At 30.7% G+C, this 19,078-nt stretch overlaps 2 protein-coding genes across 4 annotated transcripts in view; one reads left to right on the top strand and one right to left on the bottom strand.

The window, feature by feature from the left end:
* LOC148176136 (sodium- and chloride-dependent glycine transporter 2-like) overlaps positions 1–19,078 on the bottom strand; it is a 135,077-nt gene that overhangs the window by 82,701 nt on the left and 33,298 nt on the right. The gene's annotated exons all lie outside the window — the stretch shown is intronic.
* Positions 6,384–19,078, top strand: part of LOC148176140 (acid sphingomyelinase-like phosphodiesterase 3b) — a 143,565-nt gene continuing 130,870 nt past the window's right edge. The window contains exon 1 of the mRNA XM_088033672.1: positions 6,384–6,647. Within this exon, the coding sequence (XP_087889798.1) occupies positions 6,578–6,647 (70 nt within the window). The 5' untranslated portion in view covers positions 6,384–6,577. The remainder of the gene's footprint in view (positions 6,648–19,078) is intronic.

A 19,078-nucleotide genomic window follows, 5' to 3' on the forward strand; every position in this document is an offset into this window, starting at 1 on the left:
GTCGGCTTTAATAGTACGACTATAAAATTTGGAGGTTTGATTAATTATTAAGGGTGCTAAATTAGAACATTTTAGAACCAGAAAAAACAAAGTTTAGAATTTTTCACTTTTACGTCGTACGTAAAATTTCAAAAAGTTTAACAAATTTCTTAATTTAAGTAATTTTTATGTTAAAATCACGCAATTTGGAGAGGTTACGGCTGCCGAGTTGCTTAAAAATTTTACCAAATTTCAAAATTCTAGACCGAGAAAGAACTATTTTAGAGACAAATCAGAAAATTTCAAATTTTTCTATAAAATTCCGTAACTTTGTCAGTTTTGAAGGTACGATGATAAATTTTTAAAGCTTTTCTACTTTTGATATGACTAGTAAATAAACTAAATTAGAAGACTTTGGAACAAAAAAGTTAAAAGTTTAGAATTTTTGGTTTTTATATCGTCCCGGAAACTCCAAAAAGTCTAACATTCTTCATATTTTAATCAGTTTTTATGCTATAATTATGCAATTTGCAGTTGATTTTAAATTGTACCAATTTTCAAAATTTTAGACCAAGAAAGAACAATTTTAGAAATTTGTATTTAGGGGCAAATCAGATCTTGTCAAAATTTTCTATAAAATTTCGTAACTTTGTCAGTTTTGATGCTATAACGATAAGTTTTAGAAGCTTTACTAGATTTGACACGACTATTGGTAAACTATGGTAAATTAAAAGATTTTAAAACAAAAATGAAGAAAGTTAAAAAAAAAACTTTTTCAGGTCGTATAGGCAATTCCGAAAAGTCATGCAATTTGGAGACATTTCTATTTACGAATTGATTATAAATTAAGTCTAATTTCAAAATTTGAGACCAAAAAAGAACAATTTTAGAATTTTTTATTTACGGGCTAATCAAATCTTTTCAAAATGTTCTATAAAATTTCGTTACTTTGTCTATTTTCATGCTATAACGATAAGTTTTGGAAGCTTTACTACATTTGACAGGACTATACACTATGATGAATTAGAAGATTTTAGAACAAAAATGAAGAAAGTTTAGAAATTTTCATTTTTAGGTCGTAAAGAAATTTCTGAAAAGTCTATTATACTTCATAATTTAAGTAGTTTTCATGCTAAAATCATGCAATTTGAATACATTACCATTTACGAGTTGATTATAAATTAAATCAAATTTCAAAATTTTAGACCAAGAAAGAACAATTTTAGAAACTTTCATTTACGGGCAAATCAGATCTAAATGCTAAACTAAGCTGGTATGACGATAAATTTAATAAAATTTAATAAACAACTACTAACTATGCTAAATAAGAAGATTTTAGAACAAAAAAAAGAAAGTTTAGAATTTTTCATTTTTAAGTCGTACCGGAAATTCCGAAAATCCAACATACTTCATAATTTAAGTAGTTTTCATGCTAAAATCATGCAATTTGAGAGGGGGGGAAGACGTTGCTACTGATGAGTAGATTATAAATTAAACCATATTTCAAAACTTTACACCAAGAAAAAACAATTTTAGAAATGTTTACTTACGGCCCATATAAAATCTTTTCAAAATTTTCTATAAAATTCCGTAACTTTGTTAGTTTTCATAGTACGATAATAAGTTTTAGAGGTTTTACCCTTTATAACACGAATACTAACTATGCTAAATTAAAAGATTTTAGAACAAAAAAAGTTTGAAATTTCGTTTTTAGGTCGTACCGGAAATTCCGAAAAATCTAACCTAGATCATAATGTAAGTAGTTTTCGTGTAAAAATCATGAAATTGAGGGAAGGGGGGATGTTACAACTTATTGATTATAAAGATTATAAATTGTAAAAAAAAATTCAAAATTTTACACCAAAAAACTAGTATTTTTAAAATTTTTATTTTCAAGACGAATCTGAAATTCTCTATAAAGTGTTTATGATACGACTATAAAGCTCAAAGGTTTTACATTTGACAGGACTGGAAACTGTGCTAAATTAGAATATTCCACAAAGTCGAATAAACAATTCTAGAACTTCAAAAAGTGGTTTGACTGTGAACAGTAACAATTTCGTGGACAAAAGAGCCCACTCTCTCATTGTAGTAATTTTAGTGAAACCGAGCTGCTCCACCAATTCCGAGAAGTGGTTTGAATGCGATCGTCGTTTTTGTACGAAATAAAAAATTTCAAGTTGAAGACATCTCCGCGAAATTAAAGAGAGCAAAGTTTCGTTCTAAGTAATATTTCTGTGTATTCTCTTGAAAAATATTCGCATCAGCGTATAAAATTTCGTTCCGGTGTAAAGTAGTAGAAACGCTATATCCATTTTATTATCTTCTCTGAAAAGTGGTTATGACTGCTCCGCAGTATAAAATCGTAATAACATAAGAGTTCGCGTGGGTTTTACCTCTTGCAACTTTCCCGACACACGCCATAACAACATCAACATCGTCATCTTTAAAAAACACTCGTTTAATTCCATCGATTTTCCCGTACAAAGTCGCGACGGTAATTACAAACCATCGTCTCGTTCGAAAACAACACGTACTTTGAACGAGGCATTTTTGTAAGATGACTCTTTCCATTACCGTCGAGATCAAAGAACCGTGCAATTGCTCCTCGTTTGATTGTCTTGCGTCGCGTGTTTTATGATTTTTGCGAATCTATTTACACATATTTTCCATTTTGTTGATGGTAAGTGGCGTTTCCGGTTTTAGTCGACCTTCCGACCTCAATATCCGTTCGATGTGATACTCGCCGACCCTCGTCAGTTTCATTTTCACTTTATCATGAGAATCGTTCGCCACTATAAATAATAGAACGGACTCGGTAAACGGGATTAACACATCCGAAGAGAAAATGGACGATGGTTGAGAGGAGGTTGGAGAGTGGTTGATCAATTTTACACATGTTGCCGGTTAGAATGGGCAGAGGCACTTTTAGGGGCTTTTGCTTTTTTATAAGATGGACGGAGAATGAAATGAAAAAACTGAACGCGAATTTTTATTGCCCGGCGCATCCACCATTTTTCTATTTCATGATCACGTTGAAACCACTTGGCTAAATTAGCAACTCGTTCTAATTAAACCTCAACAAAAAAGTTACGTCAAAATAGTGCTTCATATTTTGGAAAGTCAACACTTTTTTTGAAGATTTAGGCGCTTTTTGGTTCTAACAAAAAATTTTCTAATTTAGCACAGTTACTAGCCGTGTTAAAAGTACGAAAGCCTTTAAAATTTATAGTCCTAGAATTAAAATTTACAAAGTTACAAAATTTTATAGGAAATTTTGAGTTAGAATTCGACCCCAAAACATAAATTCACTACAGTTTATAAACTCGTAAGTAGTAACGCCTCCCAATTGACTTTTCAAAATTTTTGGTTCAACCAAAAAATAAAAAATTCTACACTTTCGTTTTATTTGTTCCAAAATCTTCTAATTTCGCACAGTTAGTAGTCGTGCTAAGAATAGTAAAGCGTCCAAAATTTATCGCTGTACCATCAAAATCAATAAAAATACAAAATATTATTGAAATTTTGAGAAGTTTTTCTAATTCGCCACGAAAATAAAAATTTAAAAAAATGTGATTTTTTGGTCTAAATTTTTTAAATTCGATGGAATTTATAAGCAACTTGTTAGTAGTAACGTTTCCAAATTGCATGATTTTAGTATTAAAATTACTAAAATTAGAAAGTTTGTTAAAAGTTTTCTGAATTTCCAGAATGACAAATGAGAATGAGCACTTTTAGGGGCTTTTGCTTTTTTATAAGATGGACAAGGAATGAAATGAAAGAATTGAAAGCGAATTTTTATTGCCCGGCGCATCCACCATTTATCGATTTTATGATCACATTGAAACCACTCGACCAAATTAGCAACGCACTCAATAAAAAAAATTACGTCAAAATAGTGCATCATATTTTAGAAAGTCAAAATTATTTGGAGATTTAGGCACATTTTAGTTCTACCAAAAAATAAAACATTCTAAACGGTCTTCTTTCTTATTAGCCGTGTTAAAATCATCAAAAATTACAAAATTACAAAATTTTATAGAAAATTTTGAGTTAAGATTCGTTCCCAAAATAAAAATTTCTAATATCGTTCTTTCTTAATCAAAAATTTTGACATTTAGTACATTTTATAAACAACTCGTAACTAGAAACGTCTCACAATTGCTTGATTTTAGAATTGAAACTACTTAAATTAGAAAGTTTGTCTAACAATTTTCGGAATTTTCAGTTCAACCTAAAACTGAAAAATTCTAAACTTTCGTTTCATTTGTTCTATTTTTTGTCTAATTTCGCACAGTTAGTAGTCGTGCCAAAAGTAGTAAAGCTTCCAAAATTTATCGATGTACCATCAAAATCAACAAAGACACGAAATTTTGAAAAAATTTTCGTCACAAAAATAAAAATTTCAAAAAAGGTTATTCGTCTCCACATTGCATAGTTTAAGCATTAAAATTACTGAAGTTAGGAAGTTTGTTAGACGAATTGTGAAATTTTCTGTTCGGTCTAAAAATGAAAAATTCTATACTTTCTTCATTTTTGTTCTAAAATCTTCTACTTCAGCAAAGTTATTATTCGTGTCAAATGTAGTAAAAGCAACTTATCGTTATAGCATCAAAACTGACAAAGTTACGAAATTTTATAAAAAATTTGAAAATTTCTGATTTGTCTCTAAAATACATGTTTTTGAAAATGTACTTTCCTGGTATAAAATTTTAAAATTTAGTACAATTTATAAACACTTCGTCAGCCGTAATGTCATTAAATTGCGTAATTTCATCATAAAAATTACTTAAATTAGAAAGTGTGTAAAACTTTTCAATATTTTCCTCTTGACCTAAAAATGAAAAATTTTAAACTTTCTTTTTTTTGTTCTAAAATCTTTTAATTTAGCACATTTAGTCGTCGTACCAAAAGTAGTAAAGCCTCTAAAATTATCTTTGTACTATCAAAATTGACAAAGTCACGAATTTTTATAAAAAAAATTTGAAACTTTCTGATTCGTCTACAAAATAAAATTTACTAAAAGTGTACTTTCTAGCTCTAAAAATTTGAAATTTGGTACAATTTATAAACACCTCGTCAGCCGTAATGTCCCTAAATTGCTCATGAAAATTACTTAAATTAGAAAGTTTGTGAAACTTTTCGATATTTTCCCTTCGACCTAAAAATGAAAAATTCTAAACTTTCTTGTTTTTGTTCTAAAATTATCTTTGTACCATCAAAATTGACAAAGTTACGAATTTTTACAAAAAAAAATTGAAAATTTATGATTTGTCTACAAAATCAAATTTACTAAAAATGTACTTTCTTGCTCTAAAATTTTAAAATTTGGTAGAATTTATAAACACCTTTTGCATTAAAATGATTTAAATTAGGAAGTTTGTTGAACGTTTTGGAATCTTCAAAACGAAAAATTCTAAACTTTCTTCTTTTTTGTTCTAAAATATTCTAATTTAGCACAGTCAGTAATTGTGTCAAAAGTAGTAAAGTCTTTAAAATTTATCGTTGTATTTTAAGACAATTTTAAAATTTATTGCGTTGTTTCCAAAAAAAATTACAAAATTGTTATTTTTTAGTCCAAAATTTTAAAACTTAGTACAAATTATAAACAACTTGTTACTAGTAACGTTTCCAAATTGCATGACTTTAGCAATAAAATTATTTAAATTACGAAGTTTATTAGACTTTTCTGAAATTCCGGTTCGACCTAAAAGTACAAAATTCTAAACTTGTTTTTTTCTTGTTCTAAAATCTTATATAGCAGTCGAGTCAAATATAATGAAGCCTCCAAAATTTATCCTCGTACGATAAAAAATGACAAAAATACGAATTTTTCAAAAAAGCTTCTAAAATTGGTTTTTCTTAAAGTAAAATTTTCAAATTTGGTGTAAAGTATAAGGATTTCTTCGTCCAGCAGTATTCCAGAAAACGCAATTAAACTCCAGCAACCCCTGGCCGTAGGGGATTCCCCGTCACAACCGAAAGCGGCCTACTAGATTCCACCTTTTGTCCAAAAAAATTTTACAACCCCACGTGTAACAATTGTTTTTGAAATTCCAATTAATTTTTGGCGATCCCAGTAAAAACACAAATCCCTTTCCATCCCCAAACCCAAGTTTAATCACATTGTCTCCAAATCAATTACGTCTCCAGGGTTACTACAATCAATTTACGACTGTTAGTGAATGACAGACAAACAATCAGCCTTGTCATTCATACCGCCCGTAAAAGTACCTTTCGCCGCCGGATTTTTCCAATTTTTTCGGAACTGCCGACAAAAACCACCACCATGATCACAGTAGGCCCCGTCACAACTGTCAACTTTTTCCCTTGTCACCTTTTCCACAGCCTGCGCAAATTTCCAAAAGCCAATTAAGAAATTGCCAGTAAATCATAGCAGGCTGTTTCGCACAAGCGTAGTGCAGGTCGTCGCTCGTCGTTTCGACGATGATTCCGCCGTCTCAGTTGATATCCGACGCCGGTGACGCTCTGACATCGACGCTCTAGATAAATGCACGTAATCGCGAATGTTCTTGTCGTGTTCATTTTTCAAACAAACCGTTCAATTTTTTTTTAATACCGCGAGTGGTGAGTGAACATGTGGTGGTTTTATTTGCAAGGATTTTTCATGGTGGCAGCCGCTGGAAGGGAAAGCTACGAGAGAATAGGTGCGAAAATTTTGTACAATTGCCAAGTGAGCGTGGAGTTTCATCTACGCCCACTTCGATGCTGATGCGCTTTTTATGTTTTGCGCGGAAATTTTCATGGCTAGCTTGCTGCGGTTTCGATTCTCATTAATGACCGCTCATAATTTATTCAAGTGTCATTTGTCATTAAAAATATTATCCATTTATTCTGTAATTACTATTTAGAATAACAAAAAAGAGAAATTAGAACATCAGGTATATCGATCTGTTGGATATACGAAACGCCCAGTATGTCATTAGTGACGACCACTTGTCAGAATGACCAGTTTTTGCCCTAAACTTAAAATGACAGACAATGAAGTCATTATCAAAACAGTACTGCCAGTAAATTATTTCACCAACCTGTCATCCAGACAATCATTTCTCAATTCCCCAAAGCAACGTCTCCAAATTAAATCAATCATTTCGAAAAACATTTCTCTAAAAATACCTCCCCAGTGCTGCCAACGAAACATTTCCGCCCTTTGTTGTACCCTCACAATTCATGTAAATTAATTACATTTCTTTCACTGTCATGTGATACATGGCTTTCTCTGTAGCGATATCAACTTTCAAAGTTTTTAACTCGATATGAAAAAAGTTAGGGATTTCGAGTCTGGCGAAGTTGGCAAAACTCGAATATGTTCTCGACGCGAATGAGTAGATTGTGTTGAAGTCAAATGGGACGATAAAGAAACAAAATATTAGATAAGTACAAACGGGATTTCAGGTAAAACTTTGTTGACGTCATCAACCTCCAATAACCATCGCGCTGATCATTTCATAAATTTCGTTGAAAAGTTAGCTGCGTTATTCAATCGTCAATTATATTGGAGTTCAACTAAAATTCATTTAAAATAGAGAGTGGACCAACAAAATTCAAACTGTACAAGGAACAATAAATCAAGTAGACTAGGTTCGAACTGTCATTAGAAATGTCAGTGTCATGAGCAGAGAAACAAATTACAATTCGTGCTGTTGCACTTGTTTGAGTCTGTCAGTATCAGAAAACGAAGTAAAATTTCGATGTGAATGTATTATTGATTTAAATCAGATTGACGAAAAAAGTCATTATCAAAAAAAAAAAATGAAATAGTTGCACCATCAGATGCAAACGGAGATGAAACCAACCGGACAAATTTAGATACTAGTCAAATAGTCTCGTTGTAGTCATTATCAAAGTACATGGATAGTTTACCTGTCATTATCAAAAATATTGCCATTTCTATGCAGTTTGTTTTTAACGGTTCGAAAGAAATTACTAATTACTAAATTAACATGTTACCGATAGACGAATTGGACTCGTTATCGAAATATTGATAGCTGTCATTATCAAATTCCCATTTATAATAACAGCCTAAAAAATCCAATTTGAAAATGCGAATAAATACAACCGAATAAATTTAGGCACTGAACCAATAGCCTCGTTTTAATCATTCTCAAAGTACATAGATAATTTACCTGTCATTATCAAAAAATTGTTATTTTTACGTTAAAAACTGTCAGCTTGAGTTTTCTTTATTGGTTTAAAAGATTTAACAGTAAAATCGAAGTGGAAAATTACATGAGTAAATTAAAACGCTACCAGTCGACGAAGTAGAGTCATTATCAAAAAATATATTGATTGTTGTCATCATCAAACTCCCACTATCAAATGAAAGCGCCGATGAATCAACCCGATCAAATTAAGATATTGGTCAACTAGTCTCGGTTAGTCATTATCAAAGTACATAGATAATTTACCTGTCATTATTAAAAATACAGTCATTTTCAAATAAAAAAAATTGGATCTACTTGTTTTTGACGGTTTAAAAGAAATAGCTGTAGATATAATGCAAAATAAATTAAGATGTTACCAATTGACAAATTAGAGTCAATATGAAAAAAAATAGTTATTTGTCATTATCAAATACATATTGTTAATAAAAACTCAGAGGAGTCTAACTGAATAAATAATCTCGTTTTAGTAATTTTCAAAATATGTACATCGACAATTCACCTGCCATTAGCAAAAAATTGTCATTTGTACGTAGAAATGAGTCAACTTGAGTTGTTTTATCAGTTGACAAAAATAACTGTACAAATAACACAAAAAATTACCTGAAAAAACTCGCATTATAAGATAAAAGCACATATAAATTCAGGCAAACAAATTTCAAGGCTGTCAATTAACCTCGTTGTAGTCATTATCAAAGAACAGAATGGTTGATCTGTCATTATCAAAAATATTGTCATTTTTACAAAGAAAAAATTAATTTTGTTTGTTTTTGAAGAAAAAATAATTTTAAAGAGTGGACTAAAATCAAAATTAGCGATTTAGAGTCATTATCAGGAAAAAATATTGTCACTATCAAATTCCCACTTTCAATGAAAGTTCAGCTAAGGCCAATTGAATAAATTTAGACACTGATCAAATAGCCTCGTTTTAATCATTATCAAAGTAGGTAGGTACGTAGACAATTTACCTGTCATTATCAAAAAATTGTCATTTTTACGTCGAAAACTATCAATTTAAGTTTTTTTTATTGGTTTAAAAAAAATAATCGTAAAATCAAAGTAGAAAATTACATGAGTAAACTAAAATCCAAATACCAATCGACAAAATAGAGTCATTATAAAAAAAAATTGATTGTTCTCATAATCAGACTTGCATTATCAAATAAAACTTTAGATAAATCAAACTAAACAAATTTAGATCCTGGTCATTTGACTATTTAGTCTTGGTGTAGTCATTATCAAAGTACATAGATAATTGACTTGTTATCAAAAATATTTCCATTTTTACGTAGAAAAATTGATTTTGTTTGTTTTTAACAACGAGAGAAAAAGAAGCAGATAGTTATCGAAGTGTTACCAATTGACAAAATTGAGTCATTATCAGAAAAGAATATTGACAGTTGTCATTATCAAATTCGTACTGTCAAGTAAAACGCAAATCAATCCAAAGCAAATATGTTTGTAGACTGATCAATTAGTTTCTTTGTAGCCGTTATCAAAATACACCTGACATTCTCAAAAATATTATCATTTTTATAAAAAAAAAACGTTGATTTTAGTTATTTAAAGAGCAAAGTTTGTCAAAGTGATAAAAACCGATCATTATCAAAGTATGTAGGTAATACGACTACCATAGTCATAAAGATGTTCATAATTATGTGGGAAAGTCCGATTTCCCAGCTCGGTACCGTCATTGCGAGATAAATGAGTCTGTCATTGTCATCAGCTTTATGAAGCGTTCCCTTGGCAACTAAAGAAAATCTAAACAAACTTTTATCACCGCCTCCTGCGTAAATTGCTTCAACTTCCATTTCCATCAACGTCTTTTAACCCCCTCTTTTCTTCACTTGTTTCTGTGTAAAATTTCCCCTGTAATTATCATCTAAAATGTCGAAATTCTCAGAGAACGCTTCAACCCCCACGCATATCAACAATACAACCCCTAAAGCCACTTAATTACCAAACACGATGGTATAAGCTAATGGATGCTAGCTGTGAATTAATCACAGTCTGGTAATTTTTCACAAGTTAATTCCAGCAATTGAGCAACCCAGAAAAAATCGTGTTGACATGAGTTACTCGTTGTCTCAGTCGATGCGGCTGTTTGTATTAAAAGCAAACTTTAAACAGTTTATACAAGTTTAACCTTAATTATTCATGAATTCTTAGTTAAGAGGTAAGGCCGACGTTCCTATTCATATTTATAAGGAAAACGGAGGAAAACTTTGTATTCTCGTGAATTATATAAATTCAAACAGGTACAATATGAGTCGAGACAAATAACTCAATTTCATAGCTTGCTCTTAAAGTAAGTTTCGAGAGAGGATTTCGAGAGGAATTGTTAATTACTCGGGGGCGAAAAATGTTGCTTTTGCGTGACGAGCTGAAAGTTTGCCAAACGAGTATTTTTTTTATATTCACGCGAAATTGTTGAATTGTAGCCTGGACAATGGAAGCGAGAGGATGAATTTCAATGGGAATACAGATTCCGAGGCGCTTTGTGGCGAAGAAAAATTATAACTTGGATGATAGGTTTCAGAGAGCTAGGATTTCGGAGGCGGAAACATCACTTTTACATTTAATTAACCCTCTTGTGGAAATGTAATGCAGGAAAAAATTCTGGCGCGACTTCAAAACTAAATTGGTGAATATAATAAAGTGTTTAAAGAAATACTAACGAAATTACAACATTTTGGCACCACTTTAATTTTTCAAAATAAGAAAAATTAAAAATTTGATTCTGTTGTTTTCTAATTTGACCTAGTCAATAAGCGGGTTCAAAGTAGTCAACTTATCAAATTACCTATTATATATCGTTGCAGCATCGCAAATAAGACAATTACAGAATTTAAAAGACAATTTTAGAGATTTTTTGAAACTGAAAAACAAAAATTTTCAAAAATTGACCTGCTTCTTTCAAAATTTTGTAATTTTGTGCAATGACTAAAAGCACTCAAAATATTAACCTCTTCAAATTACATTGTTGTGAAAAAGTAACCAAATTACAGCATTATGAAGAGAATTTTCGAAATTTTTGATCTCGGCTTAAAAACACAGAATTACAAAATTTTGACGTGTTCGAAATTTTTTAATTAGGTGGAATTAATAAACGAACTTAAAGTAATCAACTTGGCGAATTAAATTGCCGAATAACCACAGATTACAAAGTAACAAAATTTTGAAAATAATTTTGGAGATTTTTGAGACTAAAAACACTTGTTCTAAAATTTTGTAATTTGGCGCAATAAATAAAACGACTTAAAACAGTAACCTCGTCAAATCACATAGCTATAGCACTGCAGATAACTAAATTATAAAATATTAAAGAGAATTTTAAAGTTTTTTGACTCCGAATAAAAAATTACAAAATTTCATTGGGTAGCTCTAAAATTTTTTGATTTGGCGAAGTTACTAAATGGAGTTAAAGCAGTCACCTCAGGAAATTACATTGTTGTTACTACAGACAAGAAAATTACTTTGAAGACAATGCTACAATGATACAAAAATTTTCAAAAATTAGCTTAATTACTCAACATTTGTTTAAATTTACTGCAAGAAATAATAAAACTCGGGGTATTAGGCTCTCAAAATTACATTTCCATAGCACTGCAATCAACAAAAATACAACATTTTGAATATAATTTTGAAAATTTTTGAATACAAAAAATTACAAAATTTAATTCGGTTGTTCTAAAATTTTCTAATTTGGTAAAATTAATAAACGAACTTAAAGTAATCAACTCAGCAAATTACATTGTTGTATCACAACAGATAAGAATGTTATAACACTTTGAAGACAATTTTGGAGATTTTTTGAGTCTAAAAAATATATTTTTTTTAAATTTGACCCACTTGTTTCAAAATGTTAAAATTTCGTGCAATGTCTAAAAGACTCAAAAAATACTTCAAATCACATTGTTGTGAAACTGCAAATAACCAAATTACAGCATTTTGAGAACAATTTCTGAAATTTTTGATCACGGCTTAATACAAAAAATTACAAAACTTGACTCGGTTGTTTTAATTTTTTAATTTGGCGAAATTAGTAAACGAACTAAAAGTAGTCAACTCAGCATATTACATTGCTGAATTATCACAGATAAAAAAGTTACAAAATTTTGAAGACAATTTTGGCGATTTTTTGAGTAAAAAATTTTGACAAAAATTACTCAAATGTTCATTGTTTTTAATTTTGGTGCTATAAATAAAATGGTTCGAGATATAAAGTTCTCCAAATCACTTATATAAAACTCCAGCATTTTGAATACAATTTTCGATTTTTTTGACTTTTTGTCAAAAATTTGACTCGGTTGCTTCAAAATTTTTAAAAAATTTGGTGAAATTAATAAACAGACTCAAAGTAATTAACACAGCGAATTAAATTGTCGTAGCAGTTACAAATAAGAAAATGACAGCACTGGAAAAACAATTATAAAGATTTTTTGAAACAAATTTAAAAAAATAATTTAAAACTTGACTCACATGCCCGTTTTTTGCAAATTTGGTGCAATGAATAAAAAGACTCAAAATAGTCGGTTCCCTAAATCATGTCATAGCACTGATATTTGATTTTTTTTGGCACCGACTTCAAACAACAAATTTCAAAATTTTACTCAGTTCAAAACTTTTCGTATTTGGAGAAGTTAATAAACAGAGTAAAAGCAATCAAATCAGCAAATTTCATTGTTGTAGCACTACAGATAAAGAATGACTTAAACTTGAAAGACAATTTTAGAGATTTCTTGTCTCAAAAATGTTGTAATTTGATGCAAGAAAAATTAAAAATTTTTTGGTCTTGAATTGAGAATAAAAAATTACAAAATTTGATTCAGACGCTAAAATGTTAGAGAGAGTGATGTAGCAATTACACCAACTAAAATTAATTAAAAATTCTAATGAAATGAAACGTGGAAAAAAAAAGGAAATTTAATAATGGGTTGTCTAAATATAATTGAAACGTCGAGAAATTAATTTAAGTTGTTATTGATTGAATTAAAAATAGATAATGATATACCGTAGCTTGATTACGAAGTCAGTTTTAGTTTAAATAATTAAAATTTAAGAATCTATCTTTATTCTTCCCCGATTCGAATCCCTTTTGTCTCCACATTACAGCATCTGCAATTATAATCAAGTTTGTCATCCCCAAATCACTCACAATTGAAATCTCACTCCTCGCCCTCCCTCAATTCTTTGTCCAACCCCCCAATGAATTATTAAAGTCCCAAATACTTGTGACCAAATCCCATCAAGCTTTTATCACCGTTTTAATAATTCAAACATCGCGATTCTTGTCTTTTTGTAAATCCTTCCACTTCGTCGCTTTCACATAAACAGTTTAAGCAAAGATAATCTCTGTTTATGTTCACACTTTCTGACGGTTTTGTCTGTTCATCGAATTCACTTCGGAACTTAGAAATCCACTTATAAATAAAACTTCCTTCTAGTTTAATTAAAGTTTTTATCGGATCAAAGCGGCTTTTTAAACGATGTTTGCAGGTGAGGTTAAACACGTATCGGATTATCGATTCGGACGTTTTTTCAAACACGGTTTGTTTAATATTAATCGACGACCTTTTTTATGGAAATTACAAACTTACTTTTACCGACAGAAAGAGTTACGCGCAATTGGCATGAAAAACGCATCCGGTCAGTCAAAATTCTACATTCGAATCACAAGCTCATTATAAACATAATTGGCCGAAGCTCATGTTATAAATAATTAAACGCTGAATTAGTATTTGCGCATCATTGTGCAAATAACAGTGCGTTCTTCATTATATTTTATGTTTACGGTATATTGTGATCGCGGCATGAAATTGCAATTATGTCTTGTTAATTGTTAACGTCAAACAACTCGTTCAAACCAGTTCGAGACGATTTTTTTACGTTTCACTTTCAACTTTACCTCAAATTGACGTTATGAAATTTGTATTGCACTACACCAAAAATTGTTTATTTACTTAGAGCCAACAGCGAAATTAATTAATTAAGGGTGGAATTGGTAAATTCGGTGAAATAATTTAGTTAAATGGGTTGTCGTTTTGGGAAAAGCAGCAGCCAGGAGTCATTACTATTTATGGTAATCTGGATGGACTCTTTTTGGGATTTAAAGTGCACACGGGAAATTACAAGACTTGTGTTTGAGGTAAAAATGAGATCGGTGAAAGATTTAGCCTTTACGGAAAAAAATTAAAGAGTCTCAAAGAGCTGTTAAATAATTGTGGATAATCCTAGAAAGGATTCTTTAAAATCAAAAATACTTAAATCCTATTGAATCCAGTATTATAGAATTAGGGAATTACTGATAATAATTAATTAATTAGAGCTAGAATTTATGAATTCGGCGAAATAATTTGATTTTGAACCTCTGCTTTCGAACTGTGAAATTAAATTTCTCTCCTACAAGTAGATAAAAAAAGCGTATTTTGGGTAGCTTATATCAAGCTAGATATTTAGTATATTATAGTGTGCTGTGAGCGAGTCGATCAAATCAACCGACTAAATAAGAGGCAAAAAATGCGAGTGTCGTACTATGCTTTATTTAAGCCTCAGCTATGCTTTCGTTTAGTAAAGAAATAAAATAAACTAAAGATTTATCCTTCAAAACTACAAAAAGTCCATAAAAACAAAAGCACAGCCTTTGGCCTTCGACTGTGCTTGCGTGTATAAATCTTTAGAAATAAAAAAAGTAAGAATCCCAAAGAGAAACTTACAGAACTGTAAAAAAGCAACAGAATATAAAAAAAAGTAAAAACTTTTTTATAATAGAATTCTTGAGAATGCAAATTTCTAGAAAATTCCAGAAAACAATTCAGACTTATTAGTTGAGAATTTTAAGAGAATCCTGGAGAATCAGAAAAGAATTATTGAAATTTGTAGAATGTGGGAAAGTCCTGGAAAATCTTAATAACAACGTGGAGAATTTGATAAGATTCCAGATTGGTTTAGAAAATGAAAAACAGTCGTGAAAAATTCCAATTTTGCACAAAATTTTGAGAATTTCTAGATATTTTTATCACAGAACCGAAAGAGTCAGAGCAAGTCCTGAATAATTCTGAATTCCAGAGAATCCCACAGAATTTCAGATCATTCTAGAAAATGTTAAAAAAACGTTCATTTTCTAAAAGATGAAATTCCAGGAAAATCGTGAAAAATACAAAAAAAAATACAAAAATCCCGAAACATTCTAGAGAAAATCTCACAAAATTCAAAGCAGTGCATCAGAATTTTGAGAAATTCTAGTAAAAGCTGCAAGACTCCTGGAGAACTCTAGTTTTTTTTAAACAATCTAAAGTGGTTTCCGAGCATCCCACAAAATTTAAGATATTTCAAATCAATGCCAAAGAAATGCTCACATTATTTAATTGTAAAGCATCTAAAATAGATTTTTAGAACATCCTAAATAATTTACAAAATCCTATAGAATTCAAGAAGTACATATGTACATAAAAAATTTTCTCCTGAATAATGCTAAAGAAATGTTAATGTTAAAAAAAATTCCTGGAGAATCCAAAAAAAAATTCCCAAAAATTTCCAATATATCCTAGAGAAATTTACAAAATCCTGCAAAAATTAAAAAATCCATTAAAATTTTAAGAAATCATTCTAAAACTAACACACTTTTAGATAACTTTAAAAAAATTATAAAATCTGAGAGAGTTCCAGAGCATCCAACAGAATATCAGATAATTCAAGAAAATGCTAAAGAAATGTCCTAGAGAATTGTAAAAAATAAAAGAAAAAATTGCAAAGATTCCCTGAATATCCCAAGAAAACTTACCAATTCCTGAAGAATTCAAAGAAGAACATTTGAATTTTAAGAGATCCTAGAAAAACTTACACACTTCTGAATAACTAAATAAAAAATTACACAACCTAAGCGAGTTCCTGAATTTCCAACAGAAATTCGGATAATTCTAGAAAACGCAAAAAAAAAATTATTTTCCAAAGGAAGAAATTCCTGAAAAATCGTAAAAAATCAAAAACAAATTTACTGAATATCCTACGAAAATCTACAAAATCCTGTAGAATCCAAGGAAGTTCATAAAAATTTTAAGATTCTAAAAAAACTTACAAAAACTCCTGAATAATTATTATTAGTCTATACATTTTTAGACAATTTAAAAGTTCCAAAGCATCCTACAAAATTTCAGATGCCTAAATCTACAAAATGCTAAAAAATGTTAATTTTCTAGAAGAAAAAATCCTGGGAGAATCGTAAAAAATCCAAAAAAACTACAAAGATTTTCAGAAAAATTTACAAAATCTTGCAAAATTCAAGAAAGTAAATTAGGAGATCCTAGAAAAACTTGCAGATTCTCCAAGAAAGCTCAAACAATCTGAGAGAGTTTCAGAATAGCCCACAGGAATTCGCATATCGTTCTAGAGAATAATACGAAACGTAAAGGTTTTTATAAAATAGAATAAAAGAAGTCTAAGAAAATTGAACTAAAATAACAAGAGAAGCGAAGAAAGAAGAAAATAAAAGAACATGCAAAAGTAAATTATAAAACCTAAAAAATCAAAAATTTAAAAGACTTAAAAATTTTACAAAATTCGTGTTCTAAATAATGCTGGATTATCCAAAAAAAAACGCAAAAATATCAAAGAATCCGCAGAATCTTGATAAATCCCGGAGAACCTTAGTCCTAAATAAGATTTCGGCGTGACAAAATGTGAAAACGTCTTGTAGAAAATTTAATTAAAATATCCTAGAAAATTTTAGAAATATGTACTTAGAAAAGCCTAGCAAAAATAAAAATTCAAAAGATTAAATTCCGTTATTTTCTAGAATTCCTGATAAACAGGTTAGAAACCTGAGAAAATCGCAGTCAACTTTAGATAATAGTAAATATTCTAGAGGTTTTAACGCAAAAAAGAGTTCTAAAAATCGTAAAAAGTCCTAGAAAATTAACGTACATAGCAGAAAATTGTAGGAAATGCTAGAAAAATCCACAAAATCGCTATACAAAAGAGATCGAGACACTCCTGGATAATTCGAGAAAACGCGAAAAAATGTAGGACAATTCCAGACAAATCCACAGAAAAAAAATGGTTTTAAAAAATGCCAATCCTCAAAAAAAAAGTGGGAAATCCTGATGTAAAAAGTCTCCAAAAAGTCCCGCAAATTAAAAAACACTTAAATTAAAAACAACACTTAGAATCTTAAAGAATCTAGAAGATTGCAAAAACGTAGTTGCTAAAGCATCTTTGCCAGCGACACGTTCAGTTAAATTATTTCAATTATAGTAATCAATTAATTACTAGAAATGCACGGAAAACGATAACCGAACAGTTCGCAATTTTCCATAGATAAATCCGCGAGACTCTCAGAATTAAATGCTTTAGATGGTTCAAAACTCTCCCGTTTCCAGATTTCATTTATCTAGGCGTCCTGTCTGGAGAAAAAACACCCGACACTTAACCCGGCGCATCCACCATTTTTCCACATCGCGACTAAATTACTGTCAAAGCAAAGCGTCATTAATTACAATCAATTACTAATCACAAGTGTTTCATCTTTTGTTTTTATTTCGATTGCGATGAACTACAAATTCCCTCCGGCGCACTCACCATTTTTGCAACTCGATATCGAATTTAAATTAATTAAAAATTAAAATCGTGCGCTTTTAGCTGTCAAATTCCATTTCGATGAGCACTCAAAACAGCATCGTAAATTCCCCAAATCAAATACTTGTAATGCAACTAAAATTTTAATTAACCGCCGGCATGAATTCGCAACTTTCCATAAAAAATCGTTGTAAAAAAAGCATCGCGATGTTTGCATTCCCTCGTTTTTCGACCGGTCGCAGTACAATACCCATTTAGCTAATTATAAGTTTAAATTTTGATTTTAATTAGCGTTGCGGTTTCGTCAATTTTGCAGCGTCGCTAATTCGGTCGCGTATTCGCAAAACTTTGTCGCAAATCTAACTAAACGCGACGTTTAATTAAATTCAAGTAGTACTTGGTCATTACGCTAAAAACATTTCCGTTTCCTCCGTATGTATATCATATTAGTTTGTGTACACTAATCCAATTTGTGTCAATCTCAAACTTTATTAAGTGGTTAATTTAGGTCAGAAGTTGGAGGATCGCGTGCCGCCAGATCGCTGGGGGCGGCGCCCTGCTATGGAAATCAAAAAATTACACTCCCCGCCAAAATCCGCGATTTATATACTCGTCTACCTGAGTTGTGGCCCAAAGATTGAGTCGTTCTTTTGTCTCATTTAAAGCCGCCCGAGATGGATTATATGTAATAAAGAAAAGCGGGCACGTGACTTTTGCGCGATAAAACAACGAGGGATAGAATCGCACTATTTTAACCCCACGAGCTTAGACGCCCTCGCAACGATCTTCTGGCTAGATTAACCCTTATACACCCCAACCTGGCCTCGATTTGATGGCGTCGGAAATGGTTACTTCTTGATTTACAAGGTTTAACAGACGGACTTGGGAAAAAGTGCTAAGAGGGCGAAAACGGGAGAAACAAGGGCGGGAAGTGGCTTATTGTTGGGGGAAACAGAACAAATGGAGAAATGAAAAGTCAAAGAGGGTTGCAAATCCTTCGAAACCCGAAAAAATTAATTGGGATATAAACTTTCGGAAATGTTGGAGGCGCTGGACTAAACATTATTGTAATTTTCGAGTGGATCATAATTAGGTGCTTTCAAGTTTAAAGTATTTCGTTGTTTTGCGGAAATTAAATAAATTATTATAATTGGAATTTAAATCGCATTCCAATTAGCGAAATTATTCCGATGCATGCGCCCTAATTCGAGTAGTTAAATAAAGTGCAACGCTGCAGATTATCTAAAATTCAGCACAATTCTCTAAATACTTCTTTTTTGTGCTTAAATTCTTTTGGGTTGCGGTTTTAAGGCATTAAAAATTTGGAAAAAAAATCCCAAATT

This window comes from Gnatocerus cornutus, chromosome 4, assembly GCF_029298725.1.
Source record: "Gnatocerus cornutus isolate USDA-ARS CGAHR chromosome 4, icGnaCorn1.1, whole genome shotgun sequence".
NCBI classification, from domain to species: domain Eukaryota; kingdom Metazoa; phylum Arthropoda; class Insecta; order Coleoptera; family Tenebrionidae; genus Gnatocerus; species Gnatocerus cornutus.